This window comes from Pseudopodoces humilis, chromosome 19 (genome assembly GCF_049639895.1).
Source record: "Pseudopodoces humilis isolate 2021_Gansu_Grassland_sample_001 chromosome 19, ASM4963989v1, whole genome shotgun sequence".
Classification (NCBI taxonomy): Eukaryota; Metazoa; Chordata; class Aves; order Passeriformes; family Paridae; genus Pseudopodoces; species Pseudopodoces humilis.
In genome coordinates this window covers 10,486,799-10,503,836 of record NC_142218.1, presented here as the reverse complement: position 1 = coordinate 10,503,836, position 17,038 = coordinate 10,486,799, and the positions used below count along the sequence as shown (strand labels likewise).

Sequence of the window (17,038 nt, the reverse complement as noted above, 5' to 3'; positions counted from 1 at the left end):
GTTTTTTCTGCAAACTCATGTGGTAGTGCTTTCCATTTTCTTTCGAGGTGAGTGGTTATGAAATCTGTGCTCTTAATTTCCTTTTCAGTAGCATCCAGTCCCAAGAGCAAGGAAGTGAATTATAGGACTGCAAGTGAGAAAAAAATGCAAATCTCAAGACTGATGGGTTTTCCCTCCAAAAAAAAAAAAAAAGGCCAAGTTGATGTAAAGGAAAAAAATGCAGAAATCAAGGTTTGACACCAGTGTAGGAGGGAGTTACAACTGAACACTGTAATAGCCTACACTCTGCCTCCTTTTAACCAGCAGTTACAAATAGCATAGTATGATATATATAAAATACCATTTCTATTATATTACACCACTTTGTATTGTATTGTATTCTAGTGTCAAAATTCAGGGATTGGATCCCTGTGGAGGATGTGTTGAGTGTCAGGTTGTGTGCAGCTGGGGCTGCCTGGTTTCTGGAGTCACACCTGCCTTCAGTGCAGCATGAAACCTGGCTGTGCTGTTCAGCACAATTCAGTGGGGATATTCAGGATACCTTGTCCTGAGTTGTCATGCTTTTCCCCTTCTTCAAATTAGCCCTGGAAATCGAGAGGATGCATGTGCAGGAGCTCAGCTGAGCTGAACCTCATGAATTTATGCAGCCAGAACCATTTGCTCAGAGGCTGGATGTGCCTTTGCCCATCCTGATGTTCGACTGGTGAGATTTCTCTGGGGTAAGGGGGTCTCAGCAGGCTGCAGGCTGCTGGAGGGGAGTGATCTTCAAACCTGGCAAGGGCCATGTGTGTGCTGCAGTCAGTGCATCTGCTCGCTGGCTCTCCGGAGGTATTTATCCCATTTTTAACAATAAGGAGATCTTATTTCCGTTCTGGGTGACAGCAGCCTCTTCAGCTCTCTCTGTTGTCTCTCCAGACCTGCTCACTCTCTTTATTCTCATTAGGTTGGCTCTTGCCCTGTCTGAAGCTGAGAATCCAATGTCTCTGCTAATTAGGAAGTGGCATCCGTTATGAATTAGGTTAGCTGCTTGAAAGGTCAAAATTTGCCAATGATTACAAAAATTATGTTGAAGGAGAATGACAGCAGCTATCAGTAACGACAGAAAGAATACCATTCAGAAGGAAAGTGCTGCTTCTACTTCATTTTTTTTATCCAGAGCATGTGGGATGCAGTTTAATTTAAGTATATTTGCAATTTATTACACCTGCAGTGCTTGCTCTCACTTCTGTCATCTTGATGTCTTGTCCATGTTCCTGCTCACCTCTGTGACTCCACTCAGCACTGTTGCTGGGTCAGCTGCCTAACTTCATTTGAAACCCTGAGCAATGAGTGTGTGAAATTGTTTCCCATCACCCACTGAACACATTTAATTTTTTGACTTGAGGATGCAGGTTTGTTAGATTAAATGCTTTAGTCTTTAACGCTACAGAAAGTTCAGTTGTATTTTTTCAGGATCCTGTCATACTTGTCTTGGAACTTGGTTTTGATGCCTTTGCTTTTGTTGTGGGTCTTTTTGTCCCTGAGACCTCCTTGCAATGGGTGAAATCACCTGAAATGTGAATTTCCCTGTTATGAGTAGGGGCTTGAGCTTCCCATCCTCTGTGGGGAAGGAAACTAATACCAGGAAACTCTTCTGAGTTGAAAATGTTGGCTTCAGGAAATGTTGTAAATTTTACACTGTTGCTCAGTATTTAATCTTCCCACAACTCTTACTGTCATCTCTAGCATCAGATGCAGAGGCTCCACTAAGTGAGCTTTCCAATTTGGGGGGAAAAAATGAGGAGTAAGGGGAAGCTTCCATTAGTACAAAGCCATTATTAACTTGGGTTAATGAAGATCTAATGTAATATGGCTATCACCACATGTCTGCACATAATGATTCCGTCCTTTTCCATGTGGGAATGATTAAATTAAGTATCTTGTAGGTCAGAATTAGACTAAGAAGGTTAACCAACCTTTAATGATTCTGCAGCCATTTACCAGCCATTTAAAAACATAAACTGTAAGATAAAGCTAGATAGAGAAACAGCATTATCAGTAAAAAGTGGGTAAAGTTTTAGTGTTTTCTGTTTATATCATAGAAGATCGAGAGGATTATGTGTTTTTGCAGAGACATGTGGGATAAAGGGCAAAGTGAAAGGAGTTTTTATTTTTCTATTTTACTGGCTTCCCAGTAAGTGCCCATTACCTCTGTATTTTGACATGTATTAAATCTAACTAATGGATATCAAACCAGCTTAGAAAAATGGCAATTATAAAGCAATTGTAACAAAGACTTCAGGAACACAGCTGTGCCAAAATATTGTTTGTGTGCCTTAAACTCCTGAAAGCTCCATCTTTATGGAGAAATGAAGTTGCATAGATGGGAGGGCAGAGATTGCAGACAACGTGAGGGGAATTAGCAGCCCTCAGCATGCTTTGGGATTGTCTGAGCTACAAAGAACTGAGCTGATTCTCAGATTCCAGAGTGATTTGAGGGGGACATTTGTTTATGACTGTGCTTATCTGCTTACACATGCTCAGGGCAGTTATCTCTCTTGTTTTGCTTTTCTTTTTCCTTAACATATATAGATGGAATGAGATATGGTGAATCTAACAAAATCTCTTCGCAGTCTTTTAGAAGGAGATGCAATTCATTTTAAAACTGACAAACAAAACTGAATGTACAGGTATAAATTATCTCCCTTTGCTTCCATTCCCCCAGGTTCTGTAAGGCATTTTTTTGCCTATCCTGTAGAAACTTTAATTAATCCAATGGGAATATTTTCCATAAGGGTTGCTTTCAAGCATTTCTCTCTTGTATCTTATCCATGGTTAGAAACAAAACCATCTCATTTGACAAAATAACATCTGGGAGGTTATGGGCTCTGGGAAACCAAAGGGTTTCCACTGGCAAGTTACAGATTCTGGAGGTCCTGCCTTTTATTGATAGATGTCCTTTGTCATGCCATCCATTAATTTTGACTCAGGTGATATATGAACTCCGCACATTAATTAATGAAGGCTAATGCACAGTAATCTTGTCATCACTAGATGTGCATGGTAATTCAATCTGCTGCTCAGAAGAGCTGTTCAACATGCAGAAAATTTGATTTAATATTGACATGATGTACTAGGTTTGGTACTTTATTTAATGCACCATGTGCCTTATTTGATGAGAAATTGTTTTCTTTCAACAGGTTATGTACCTGAGTTAGGCCAGGTGTGTAGTTTAATGCAGTTATATCAGATATATATCTGTTATATCTGCACTGGGTATTCATCTTGTGATACACTGCACAGGCTGGGGCAAATTTCTGAGTTTGGGCACTTTATGCATTCATTTAATGTTGTCAGTGTGCTTGAGTGCAGAGCAGAAAAATAAAGGTGATGCTTTTCTCAGGCACTGAAAGTATAAAGTCCCTCTTGCTCTGTTTACACTTGTTCAACTTACTCTTGTAGTTTCATCACCACCAGCAGGATCTGGTACAAAATTGGCAGAGTACAGGGTCCTGAGTGGAGTTTTCTCAGTGTTTCTGGTCTGTAGTAACTGCTCCTAGCCTCTGTTTGGGTATAATACAGGGCTGTAAATAGGGTGTGGTTAATACTTTTATTTCCACAAAACACACACATCCTGTGGGTGTCCAGATTGGGCAGTCAGTACTTAGTCACTTAAAAACAAACAATACCAGCTTCGATCCTTGAGTGTGTTAAAGCTGTGCTCTCTGCCACTGTATATTTACCTAATTTGTGTAGGATTAGGGGCTGGATACAGGGATATATTGCTTTTATTTTAATATAAAGTACATGAAGATGTATCTCCATGCAAAGGACATAGAAGCATGACATTATTTACTTTTATTGCAGGTAGATCATCACCAACCATCTGAGTATAGTGCAGGAGTTAATACAGCACCCAGAGGATGTCAGGCACTTTATCTGTGTATAACTCTGTTGAATACTCTTGTGCACAGATCTATGTTTGTGTCATTCACACTGCAGCACGCAGGTATCTGGAGGATACATCTTGTTAAAGACAGCCTAAATGCAGAGCAAGCCAAGTGGAACAGAGGCAGTGGTGTGGGTTACTCCAGCTGATCCCTCGGGAGCCGTCCCTAGGGATGGTGCCCTCGGCTGGGGGAACAGGAGATGCTGTCGGTCAGCACTGCCAGGTGGGAAAAGTGTGAGCACAGGGAAAGGAGAGGAGATACCAGCCCCTGTCCAGACTGTGGAGAGGGAGAAGCAATTTGCAGCCAGTTTACAGCAGACTGTGGTCAGACAGGCAGCTCCAGGGAAAGCCAGGAAGGAAGCGGCTGCTGTAACTCCATCATGTGCTGCAGCCACACAGGGCCCTTTGCAGAGGGTGTTTGATTAAGTTACAAGATAGTAATTAATGCCAAATTCCTCTCTTTATTTTCTCTGTGGTTGGGTTTCATAATCAAAATTAAAGATAGGAGATAGGGAGCAGATTGCCTCTTGAAATACAGCTCCCTGGTGCTCAGTTCATGACTTTAGAGACATTTCTCTTGCCCCATCTCCCTTTATAGAGATGTAGGTCAAATGCTATTGAAACAGTCCTTTTTCTCTAGAGCAGATGTGCTCAGTGCAGTGCTACACTGCAGGAGAGAAGCAAAAGGGTCACAGAAAGAGTGAAGGAGACCTTCCATGCTCTTCATCCATGGTACAGCTGATGTCCCCCCATCCCCTCCCACCACAGTTTCAGGCTGTCAGGTTCCCCTGCCAAGCTGGGAACCCATAATTTCACACGTGTTCTGGGTAATTTTGGAAACTACAGTACAGTCTGAGACATCCCACACAAGGAGGGACCACAATTGTGGGGTGCCCTTGTCTGAACCTGGAAGTCCAAATGACTTTCAAAGCTGTTTTTTGAGCTGGAAGTGCATCATGAAATACCACCTCTTTTTTGGAATACATCCTAGGACTTTACATGTCCTAAAATAGATTCTGTTTTCCTCTTCCGTTTCTGTTTTCATTAGCCCCAGGTTTTGACATTCTGTTCAGAGATATTTTCAGTATTGAATGCATTAAGATAACATAAATTCCAAATCAAACATCTCATTCAGCATATTTCCTATTTAAATTTCTCCTGTACATTTTCCCTGTAGTTATCTAAGGGTTGGTTTCATTATTTGTATCAGCTGTCTCGTGATAACTGGTTTTGCAAAAGAGCAAAAAACGAATGCTTGTAGAGAAAATAGAGAAAATTTGTTGCTTGCACAGCCTTGTTTCAATTCAGTGTTCCTTCCGTCTTCTGAAGTTTATTGATTGGGAGAATGTTAAAGTTGTTGAATAGTTTGTTTTCATTTCTCAAATGTGAATCAGGATTATTGCAGAAAAACAGGAATGTATTCATCATTAAGATTTGCTTTACACATTCATTTATTTTTTAATCTATAATTCTTATTGAACTAAGAAAACTCACAGGAATATATGTATCACCACCAAGAACAAAAAGAGCCTGATTGAGGCAGATGGAAGATCAGCCAAGCACTTCACACAAGTGCAAAAACACAAACTTCTTGCTAATACTGAGAAACACTGGTTTCCCAGATTTGGGAAAGGTATTGGGGGGATTTCCTACATGCTGAGTGGCTTAAAGACACTTGGCTAAGGTACAAAATGCTGCAGCCATTTAGAGCATGGGGTATTTTTCAAGTTCTTTGCAAACAAGCTCTCCAGCTCTCTGGTCTCCCTGCATGAAGAGTGTGGCAGCTCCCAGTGTGACCAGGCTGGGGACCTGGGTGTGCCAGAGGATGCAGCCACACATCCTCAAGTTTGCCCATGGCTCACATCTAACCCAGAGACCAGAACAAACTCAGCTCTTTTTGTAAAGCCACGTGTGGCTCCATCTCGAGTCAGCTCAGGCTCTTGCCAGGACCACTTTGCATCTCTCCAGCATGGCAGGCTCCTAAGCTGGTCCGTGTGCTCAGACTTCCCAAATGCACAGTCTTGGAGTGGCACCTTCCCTCTTTTCATGGATGCCGTTGGGTTTGGTGATCACAAAATGAGGTTCTGTCTGGTTTTGCTGTCTCTCTTTGCCTCCCACTCCTCCTCTCAGGTTTCATATCATCATATTCATCCACTGCTGCAGGTTGCCTTGTGTGAGCAGTGTGTGCCTGCTCTTCCACTCATTCCCTCCCATCAATATAAGAAGTGTAAAGCTGGGCCCCACAAGCTCTGGGGGGTCACAGGACCATGCAGCTGCAGGAGTCCATCCAATCAAGTAACATCTTTTACGCTCATAATGATAATTTCCCACTTTAACAAAACACCCTGCTGCCAAACTCCAGTGCTAATGAGCCTGTCAGTGCATCAGTGCGCTCCCGACAGCATTGAGAATGTAGGGATTGTTTTTTGCAAGGCAAATGAAGACACTGATGATTAGCAAGAAACAAACCAACAATTCAATACATCACTGGCCACACATACCAAATCATTGATTTTCTGTCCTGCTGGGCAGCAGCTGTTGTATTTGCTCTGCAGAAATGGATTTTTTAATCCTGGAGGGACAGGAAAGGTGGATGTTTCTCCAAGAACTGGAAGCAGCAGGCAGTTGCTTCCTGTACTGGGCATGGGCATGTTGATAGTGTCCTTCTGAAGCTGCTGAGAAGTCTGATGGGCTTTCCACTATTAAATTCTACTTCTGAATGCACATGAATGCGGTGATTGGATGGAAAAAAACTCCTGTGAGTATCTATGAAATTGCAGGACAAAAAAATGCTGCCCTAAAACTTACAATCACTGAAAGAATTAGAAGTTAATCATACATACCCTTAGATGACTTCTCTCTGTCTACCAGTTACGTGCAATCAGCATCCTTCCAGATCATCTATCTCAGCAGTGTTGCTATTTCCATAATCCTCGCCTTGCCTGGCTGGCTGGATTGAAGTGAGATGTCTGTTCCATAGCATTTCTGAACCAAATGCATGACCCCGGGTCAATGGGACCACAATCTGCTCAGCAATGAGGTAGCACTGATAATTCCTCTTGGCTCATTCCCAGGGACCTACGTGATGACGGTGACGGCGAACGACGCGGACGACGGCACCACGGCCAACGGGATGGTGAGGTACAGGATCGTCACCCAGACCCCGCAGAGCCCCTCACAAAACATGTTCACTATTAACAGCGAGACAGGGGACATTGTCACCGTGGCTGCTGGGCTCGACAGGGAGGTGAGTTTGAATCCGTCTTACCAGGTGGTGTTGAGGGTTGCTGATGCGAAAAGCCCAAAACCTGTCTTTAATCCCAAGCCTCTAAAAGCTTGAGTTGAGGTGTGGAGATCACAGTCTTTGCTTCTGCAACGACTGTGGGGCATAGTGGCTTTGATGTGATATTTTTGTCTTAATCCATAGCAGTCGATGAAACCCTGTGAGCATCTTCAAACTCCTGGAGCTGATGTTTTCCTTTCCTAAGTTTGTAAAAGTCAAAGATATAGAAAATACTCCAGGAGGCATAAGGGGATGAATAAATGGTCATTTGTCCCCGCTTCTGTTGGGGGGCAATAAAGTGCCAGACATCTATAGCCCCTTCTAGACCTTAGTTCTTTGCATGTTACCCGTGGAAAAGGAACACAGCCTGCACTCAGCACACTTTGTGTCCTTGTGTCATTTCCAAACTAGTAAAATGTCATCCAGTGATTTTGGGTTTGTGTGATGTTCTGCCTTTAGTGCCTCTTCTTTCTGGTGTTTTACAATGTGCAGCTTTTTCAAATGCAACAGAAATTTCACTTTTACTGACAAAAAAATACTCTGCCAGTGTAAACTATATAATGTGATTCTCAGAGCTCTGCTTCTTCTGGTTGTGGGTGTAGCTCAAGGACAAAGCATTTATACCTCAGATGTTAAACAAAAATCAATGCAGTGTCAGTGGTGGGATGGAGTGAGTGGGGAAGGAGGGGATGGGATCAATGGGTGTAAAGGGAGAGAACCCCAGAACTTCAGTTCTGTTTTTAATTCCCCATCGGACTGGGCAGGTCATGGAGTGCAGCTCAGTGCAACTGGGGGAGCTCCTGTAATTGAGCTAATTGAAGGAAGGATCATTTGTCCATGGAACAATGGGCCACAGAGAGTATGGAAGGAAGGACTTGCTTAGTCTGAGGCTCAGACATTTATGTTCAGGCAGTACCCAGAGTTAACACATCCAGTGGGAGAGTCCAATTTGGGAGAGCCCAGTGTGCTGTGTTCCTGGGATAAGGCACCAGAAACCGGTTTTGTTCTTCTTTCCCTCCTTTCCTCCCCTGTGGGCAGGGGCAGAGCAAGCAGGAGTCCCCACATGTGGGCCTGGGACCTAAACTTTGAGAGGTGAAGCCTCCAGCACCTTGCAGATTTTTCCCGTGCCCCTCTGGCCAGCAGCAGACTTTGTCCCCGCTGCTGAGCGCTGGTCCAGGCTCCAGTCAGGAGACATTCCCTGCCAGGGATTGTGCCCGTGCCATTCCCATGTCTGGGGCTGCTTTTTAGCTTCAGAGCAGCTTGGGGAGGAATCCCAAAGACAACTGCTGAGAGCAGATAAAAGCTCCAGCAGCAGCTCAGCAGCAAGTGTGGAGCTGCAGGGCAGCCTCTGGGAATTCTGGCTGGGAATTCTGGCTGGGAATGCTGGCTGGGAACAGCACAGGGCTCACCCTCAGCACTGTTTCAGGGTGAGCTGGCCCAGGGGTGACACAGTGTGTGAAACAGCTTTCCAAGGAGAAGGGCAGGAGAACAGAGAGCTTTGCAGATTCCAGATTTCCAGGTGAAGACAGGAAGCAGAGCTGGGGGAGTACAAGGACTCCTTCCCACCTGATGTGGCAGACTCTGCAAGCACAACCTAGGGCAGATTTGACCTTTCCCTACTCCTTGTATTCCGAGAGCTGGGAAGTTGGCTGAATCTTAAGCAGGTAGATTATCCCAGGCAGGGCTGGAGCCTGCGGCAGGCTCGCAGTGGAGGAGGAGAAACAAGTGCTGGAGAGCTGGCTGGCAGCCCCCAGGGGGATGGTAGCAGAGTACTCAGAGAAGAAATTGGAATTCTGGCAGGAAAATGCTGATTTTATGGAAATGAAAGAACTATTATTGCCCCCCTGACATCAGCATTTTAATGCAGGGCTCTATGGGCAGAGAAAGGTCGTCGTTTTATATTAATTTCAGAAACACAGATTGGGATAACTTGGTGGGAGAGAGGTTTTAATCTCAGCAAATCAGCTCAGAAAAGAGGCAGGTGATAATTAGGGGGAAAGGATAAGGCAGGATGGTTGTCTTTTTTAGTGTTTCTCTCATTGCATCTGAAGTATTTTAAAAACTTGCAGGGGAACCATGTGCTTCATGGGAGTTCCCTTGTGCTCAGGGTCCAGGAAATGACAGCTGGCACATTGTGTGTGGAAATCTGGTGTTGAGTGTCCCAAGCTGAGTACAAGGTTGGGCAAGGGACACTTGGATCGAGGCAGAACAACCAGCTCTGGGCATAATCCTGGGGCTGCCCTGAAGCTACGGAGCATGCTTATTCCCAGCCCTCTCTCCTACATTCAGGATTACATCTGGAACTGGCAAAACTTCCCAGTTCATTAACATAAAGTTATATTGTGTCTAAGTTGAAAACTGTGTTCAAACATCCCCATTACTGTACCACAGACTGGTTTTTTTGTTTTTGTTTGTTTTTCCTGAAAACTTGAGGAAGCTATTAGAGGAGTGAATTTGGATTTCTGCTGCTGACATTTCCTTGTCATTAGGAAAAGGAGATGAAGAGCAATATTTGGAATGCAGATTTGTGTAAATTAAAATGTTAACAAATTTGACCTATTCAGCTGAAACTCCTATAACCAAGATAAATTCCCTGGATACCAGTTATTTCTCCAAATACTTATTGACACATTTATCAGTGCCTGAGAAATGATTAAGGTAAGCTGTGGTGATACAGAACCAGGTTTTCAGTCTCCATTGGACCCTTCTCCCTTGCTTCTGCAATGCAAAGCAGGTGTAAAAATAACTTCTGGAGCTGTTCCACATCTGAGAGACAGGTCCATGTTCCAGATCCAGCATTTGTCTTTCAAAAGGGGGAAAAGTCACTTCAGAACTGGTGTTCCCAGCTCAGCATTTCTGTTGCATGCTCATTAAATGAGATTTCCTGATGTTCTCAGCATCTCCACTTAAGTGTTGGTTCTTTGCTGGTTTCCTAACAATCCATGAAAGAATGAACTGGATGAAGTTTTGGCTTATTTTGTGTCAGGACAAGTGTTTTGTCTGACTTGCAACAAAACTATTTTAAGACAAAGTCATGTATTTTTGCTGCTGTTTCTAAACTCTCATTTCCACAAACCATAGAGGAAATTAAAAACTCAGCCTCTCAAACTGTGCTGGTCTCTCCTAAATGTGTCTGACACTGAAGATAGCACAATCAAAAGCCAAAGTATTAAAATACTGATGGCTTTAAAGTTATCTTACCTGGTTCCCCTTAATCTGGATGTAAATATGGTGACAATGCTCTGTGTCCACTCACTCATTATGACTGCACTTAATTGAATGGATCCCCAAGGAAGATAAAGTTAATTGGACTGCACTTCATAAAAATTATTAAAGGAAGGCAGTTTAGCAACAGCCTGATGTAAGCCTGGATGCCTGAGGGTGAGAAATGCCAAGGGTGGAACAAAGGAACACCTATTCCTTGAACTAACAGGGAAAATTATAGGGATTTAAGGTCATCAGAGTTTCACAAGTACATTCAGACAGCAAGGTTTTGATGAAAAAGTTAAAAGCAGATGCTTGCTGCAGGAAAACCTTAGAGTGGAAATCTGCAGCTGATTTAATGAAATTAGGAGGAAAAAATCATGCGATGGTGGGAGCACAAAATGTGTGGATTTTAGGGAAGGCTGTGAATGCAGGAGATGAACAGGTTGTGGCAGAGGTCAGGGGTAGGAAGGGACCATGGCAGTTGATTTAATTTATGGCAGGCTGCTGCAGAAGTGGGTGGTACTACACGAGATGCTGCCAGACTGACAGCTTCATTTAGCAGCATATCTGAATTCCACATCTCATTAAGCTGGTTTTTTTTCCCACTGGGAAGAAAATTGCAAGAGGTAAGAAAGGGTCAGGTGAGTTTCAGACACAAGCAGAACATTCATATTTTTGTTTTCCATCCTGAAAAGTAACATTTCTTTATAACCTTCTAAAAGTGACCAGCTCTGTTCCACATGTTACTTTGTTCCTTCCACTCAGCCCAGTGTCCCAGGTGGGATCAAGCCCAGACTGTCAGGCTGATGGTGCTCCTGGTGCAGTAACTCAACTCCATCACCAATTTTGATTTCTCTGGTGGCAGAATATCTGTCTCAGTAGCACAGTAAACCTGCACTGGGGCTATAGTATAGGCAATATCATCCTCTGAAAAGCTTCCCCTAAATATTTTATGAACACAGACTTTGAGCAAGCAGGAGGGAAAAAAAAAAAAGGAATGAGAGAAAAGGAGGTTGTTGATCCCAGGCTCTGCTGGCAGGCCAATAAATGTAGAGACATCTCAAATGTCATCCAGGTTTATTTGAGATAATAAGTATTTCAGCACTGTGGTGCTTGTAGTGTAATGTTGCTAACTTTTTGAGATGTCCCCTAGAAAGGAGTCCCTTCCCAGCACATTCATCTGGTGCTGGAGAAATGAAGGCAGACAGGAGCACTGAGTTGCCTCTTCCAAATTTCTGTATGTTTGTATTTCTTTTAAAAGTGATTGGATCTCTGCTGCTGCAAATGCTTTTAAAAATACATGAAATCCGATTCTATGATTACTGCACTTGGCTTTCTGAAAACGTGATGTTGCTGGTCCTTCTCAAGTGAGTGAAAGATAAAAGGGAGAGCCTGCCAACAACTGAGTTAGAGGTTTATTTTATTTATGAATGAAATGGCAGAATTTTTATGGGGAAGAGGAGAAGTTCTTCTTATTAGCAGAGACAGTTGATTTCTTTTCGAACACTCTGGGTTTGGTGCAGTAGACATTTCTGATAGTGCAGAATTTGAAATGTTCCATTAAAAAAACCAAAAATAACAACAACTGTAAACTGCTCCAAACATTGAGCAGGGATGGTTTCTACTATCTGCAGTAACTTATATTTATCTCCAGGTCATTGCAACAGCTTTACAAAACCTCCTTGTTCGTTCAAATGCTGGCTGGGAGTAAACAAGGCATTGTCCTGGTACAGGAATGACTTTATGCTGTGAAACACTCTCATAGATAGACATCCACTAGTCTGAGATTACCCAAATACAGTTTGGGTTTAATCTGGGTTTGTCTCTTCCAGCCAGACAATCATCCAGGTGTAGCCAACAGGTAACTCAGGCTGAGCCTGGCCAGTGTAGTCCAGCAGCTTTCAATCCTTTATCCACCCCTGGAATACAGCAAAAGGAGTTGATTCTGTTCTAAATTACTGTGACCATGCTAATTATTTCCCTCACTGCATATCAATGTGATGTTCTGCAGAGCTGCCTCTCCTCCTCCGGGCAGGGCTGGAGGAGCATCTGCTGCAGTGTGAGGCTCAGGGATCCCACACCATACAAGTGATGGATGAGTTTACCTGGGCAGATTGTCATTCATGTGTGTGTACCGACAGAATAGAAAGAACAAGGGAAAGTGACATCTAAATGGCCTGAATGCATCCTGAGAGCTTCTGTTTCCATTTTCCTCAGTCAGATTAACCTTCTCCGAGTAGCAGAGAGGAGTTATGCAGAATTGCTACAAGCATGTCACCTTCTGACATGCACAATCCAGCATCCACCCTGTTTGCTATTTGTATCTATTACAGGAGTTCTTTAAAGTGAGAGGGATTCTGCTTTTCATGTTCTTTTCCAGAGAAGAACTAAAACAAGGTTGTTAGACTGCAGAACCACAAGTTCATCTTTTCAAGATGAACTTCCCATATCACTTCATCAAAACATGCAGAAAAATTCCTCCACAGCTGAACTCACAGGTGGAGAACCAGAGTGAGGGATTAGTAATTATTTTTCCAGCAAGGCACATCCATTTCTATGAATTTGGACCACGAGTCCTTGTATTTGGCTCCCAGACTTGCAGGCTCCCCGGGTGACTGGGATGATGAAGGACTGTTACAGACTTCCAGGGTTAAGTGTCTCTTCCACTTCTCACAGCATTCAAATAGTGATTAGGAGTCCTTGTGGAACATGTCTTCAAGCCAGACATAAACTACCAGAGTCTTAGCAGGGATAAGCAGGTAAAATACTTCAGCATCCTCTGTCAGACTGTGTTTTACTTGTCCCTTCCAGCCTTGGCCTGTTTCTGACACTTTGGAAAGCAGTTCCCCTCTGCCACTGAGGAGCAGTTCGTCCCCGTGCTGGCACACAACAGGCTCTGCCCTCGCTGTCTGCCTGGCAGCCACCTGCCATCCCAGGGATTTGTGGAGCACAAAGTCACTCTGAGGGATGAAATCCACTCTATGCACATCATTTATCGTGAATGCTACGTTATCCCTGATACCTTGTAATTTTTCAGGGCCGTGTAACGAAAATGTAAATACTGAAGCTTTATGTATTAATATGCCTGAAATAATTACTTAAAGATAAAACTGGTTAAATTATTCAGTTATAAAATTATCCCATTTCCACAGCAGCATATCCTGTCAAAGGAAGAGCTGATTAGCCATAAGCTGAATTTAGCCAGCAGATTTATGCTGGATTCTGGTTTATGTTTCTACATTGTACATAGGACTGATTTGAGTTTGTTCCACCATCCCAGTGCATTTCCTTTTCTCATTACAGACAAGAATGACCTTTCTCAGAAAATTATGGTGAGGAGCACTACCACTCATCAGTGAAGAAGATTCATTTTATTAACCCTATGGAAGTGTGTTGTGCACCCAGTGGAGGGCCACTTGCAGTAATTTGAGATACCAGAAGTTAGCAGAGGGGAAGAGCTCGAATCTGTTCCGAGCACTGTTGGTCCAGCACTGCTTAAGGGATCCCTCATAACCTTTGTTATGAGGGCTGGGAAAGATGTGAGCAAATCCTTGTCACAGGAATCACACTGTTTGTTTAAATGAGAAGGGAACAATGCCAGTGGCTCTGAAGCCTTGTCACAATTCCCAGAAGGAATATGTCTCCCCGTTTGAGCTCCTCAAATTGCAGTGCCTGTGTGTCTTTCTGGTGGGTGTTTCTGGAAGGATCTGTACCTTTCCCTCTTCTGCATGATTGCTGCAACTCTAAACAAGAAGCTGACAATCAGTTTTAGAGCTCCTGTGTATGGAAAGGATTTTTTGATTACTTTTCCTTTAAAAAAGCCTGATAGCTAGATAGACTAGTAAAACTGGTAGAGGAAGGGCTCTGAGCCATGGCCTTGGAAGAAAATAGCATGAGTATGGGGATAAAAAAAAAAAAAAAGTGGGTATGATAGGAGATACTTTTGAAGAATAAAAGAACTTTCCAAAGAAAGAGGCTGGTAAATAGCTTGGAACCTGTGGGAGTCCTATGAGCAGGCAGCAAAACAGCCATGGTATTTATCTCCCACAAGGGTACACCAGGAGGATGATCAGGACACAAGGGTAACAGGCTGGAGATCATCTGGCTGTACAAAGTGAGAATACATTGGCACAGTTTGGCTGTGAGTTTGTGTGAGCTCAGCCTGGCTGTGTGATCTGCTTGCACTCATCTTGGTCTGTCCTGTCCTAAGGCCTTTCATTCCCCATCAGATTACATTTTTAATAAAGAGGGTCAAACAGAGCAGTAGGGCTGGTTTTATTGGTCTGCTTGTTCTGTGTAGGTTTTCAGCTCTGGTCCCAGTGCAGTGTGTGTCCTTCTGAGGATGTGCACAGGAGGATGCTCCAGCCTCAGAACTGGGCTGTACATGGAAACTGCAGCCAGTTTACACCTCCCTTGGAGCCCATTCCACCAAGAGTGAGCCCTGCCCTTTGGCTGAAATGAAGAGTTTTCTCCCACTCTGGCAGTGCCTCTGACACCTTCTACTGCCTGCCAGAGTAGCTCACTATTTGGTTTTTTAATTCTTTCTCCCATTTGGTTTACATTCTCTTCATACACCTGGCTTGCTTTCGGTGTCACCGAGGCTGGAGCCTCTGGAGGAGGTTGTACTGACTCACATGTCGAATTGTAATGAGTTTTTTTCATATTTGGGTGAGCTATTGAAGAGATATTACTAAATTGAAAAGCAGCATGATTTGAGGTTGAACTATTCAGATAAAACAAAGCTTTGAGTTTAATTGGATCCAATTATAGAGTCCGAGCAAGAATAGGACTGATACCCCACCTAATCTGTTCCCTTCTTTTAAATATGGAAATCTTCAGAGCCTCTCCTATAAGAAAATTCCACATATACTAATAGTCTGTAGATCCTTTTCTTTCTTCACACACATTTAATATGTTCAGAGAGTTCTGGTACAGTCTGGTTGCACTTGTTTCAAGTTGCTCATGAAATCCCACCTCTGACTACAGTGGGTTGGTTTATACATTATTCAGTAGTAAAATCCCAGCTGAATAGGGAGGAGGAAAAAAAAAGTTAAGTATCGGAGTGGAAAGCTCACCAGGTCCTTAGCATAATCTCTCTAGTTCAGACCTGCATTTCTTTTTCTATTTGAGCTTGTCTTACAGTGGAGAAGAGTGTATCATTCCAATTTCAGATAGAAGACTACCTGCTCAGCTCAGGCAGATTTAAAGTTTTTCTTTTGGTACATCACATACTTTCCAACAGCCCCTTCCCCTCTCTAAAGGGATTATTGTCTAAATCTGCACGAGGTCAAGTGAAATAATTAAACACAAGCTGGCTCCACTAATTAACTTATCCACAGACCATTGTCTGTTATTAGCATTTTAAAGAGAGACTTTGTTAACTCCTTCTTCCTAGACCTAGTACTACTTTTTTAATAGCAGAATTCCTTCCTGTGAGCATCTTTGGCTCCATTTCTTGCTTAAATATTGTCTTCAACACATTTGCCAGACCATGAGTGAGTTTATGGGATGTTTCACCCTGCATCAGTTACTTTTCTTAACTGGGCATAAGAAGAAGGCAGCTTGAATGCAAAGGACTGTGTCTGTCAGAAGATCAAATACAGAGTCTTGTATTCTGAAATATTCTTAAAATAGAGAGTTCTCAGTGTAAATAGCAGAGAGGCTGTTACATGCTTTGTAAAGTATAATTTAAATTGTGATGTATCTAGTGGTTTTATAGTACATCTCATCTGGAACAGTGTCAGGATCATGGCATTTGTATTTGCAGAGGATGTAATTCTTCCAAAAATACAGGATGTGTGCACAGGGACCAAAATGTGGGTGTTTGCTGTTCTGCATCACAAATACTGTCTATTTCCTTGAGTTCTGTACTAATTAGTATCCAGAAAGGTGGCAGAAGGTGGCTCTTTGAAGGGGAGGACTGTTCTTGTTAGACACTCGTGAGCATCACTAGGCTGGCTATAAATAATCACAACATCAGGTACTGAGGTTTGGGCTGTTCTCCATTCACTGCAGGCTGAGAGAGGGCTCGTGGATAAGGCCAGCAAGGTGCCACATGCAGGCAGGATGGAGCTGTGTGTTATTCTTCCCAGAAATGCACATTAAAGTATCTAGGAGCTTGTACTAGCAGAGCTGAAGCAGTGAGGCAGTTTGTTCTTTTGTCATGGTAACCTCACAATTTTTCTTCTAATTTTTAGGCTAAATATTTTCCTTTCATTGTTGTTCTGTTATTCCAATTTCTAAAAAATTCTCAGGACTTTGTGCAAGAAATCCTCATTAAATAGAGTACATGTCAGTACAATCATGTTTTATTCAAACTATTCATTTTTTTCTTTGCACTTAAAATGCTTTCTGTTCCAAATGCCTTTCCAGAAAAATAAATGTGGTTTTCAGTTAAAGTAAACAGGTCACATACTCAAGTGACCTCAAATCTGATGGCTCAAATTGAGAAGGGGAACTAATTGCATAAAAATGCAGTGACTCCTATTATCCAGATGTTCAATAAGTTGGTCTTTCCAGTCTTATTTATACATGCCTGAAAAATAAATGGATTGTAGTTTCCTATTCATACCGACATGGAATTCACCTCAGCTTGTAGGGAAGGATCTTGTTTTAATGGT

The 17,038-nt window shown here is 42.8% G+C and overlaps 1 protein-coding gene across 2 annotated transcripts in view; it reads left to right on the top strand.

Annotated features, from left to right (window-relative positions):
- The window catches only part of CDH4 (cadherin 4), a 412,941-nt gene that overhangs the window by 332,266 nt on the left and 63,637 nt on the right, over nucleotides 1–17,038 (top strand). For both annotated transcript variants that reach the window (XM_088064463.1, XM_005524827.2), the window contains exon 7: nucleotides 7,003–7,175. In XM_088064463.1, coding sequence (XP_087920589.1) covers nucleotides 7,003–7,175 — 173 coding nt within the window. The remainder of the gene's footprint in view (nucleotides 1–7,002; nucleotides 7,176–17,038) is intronic.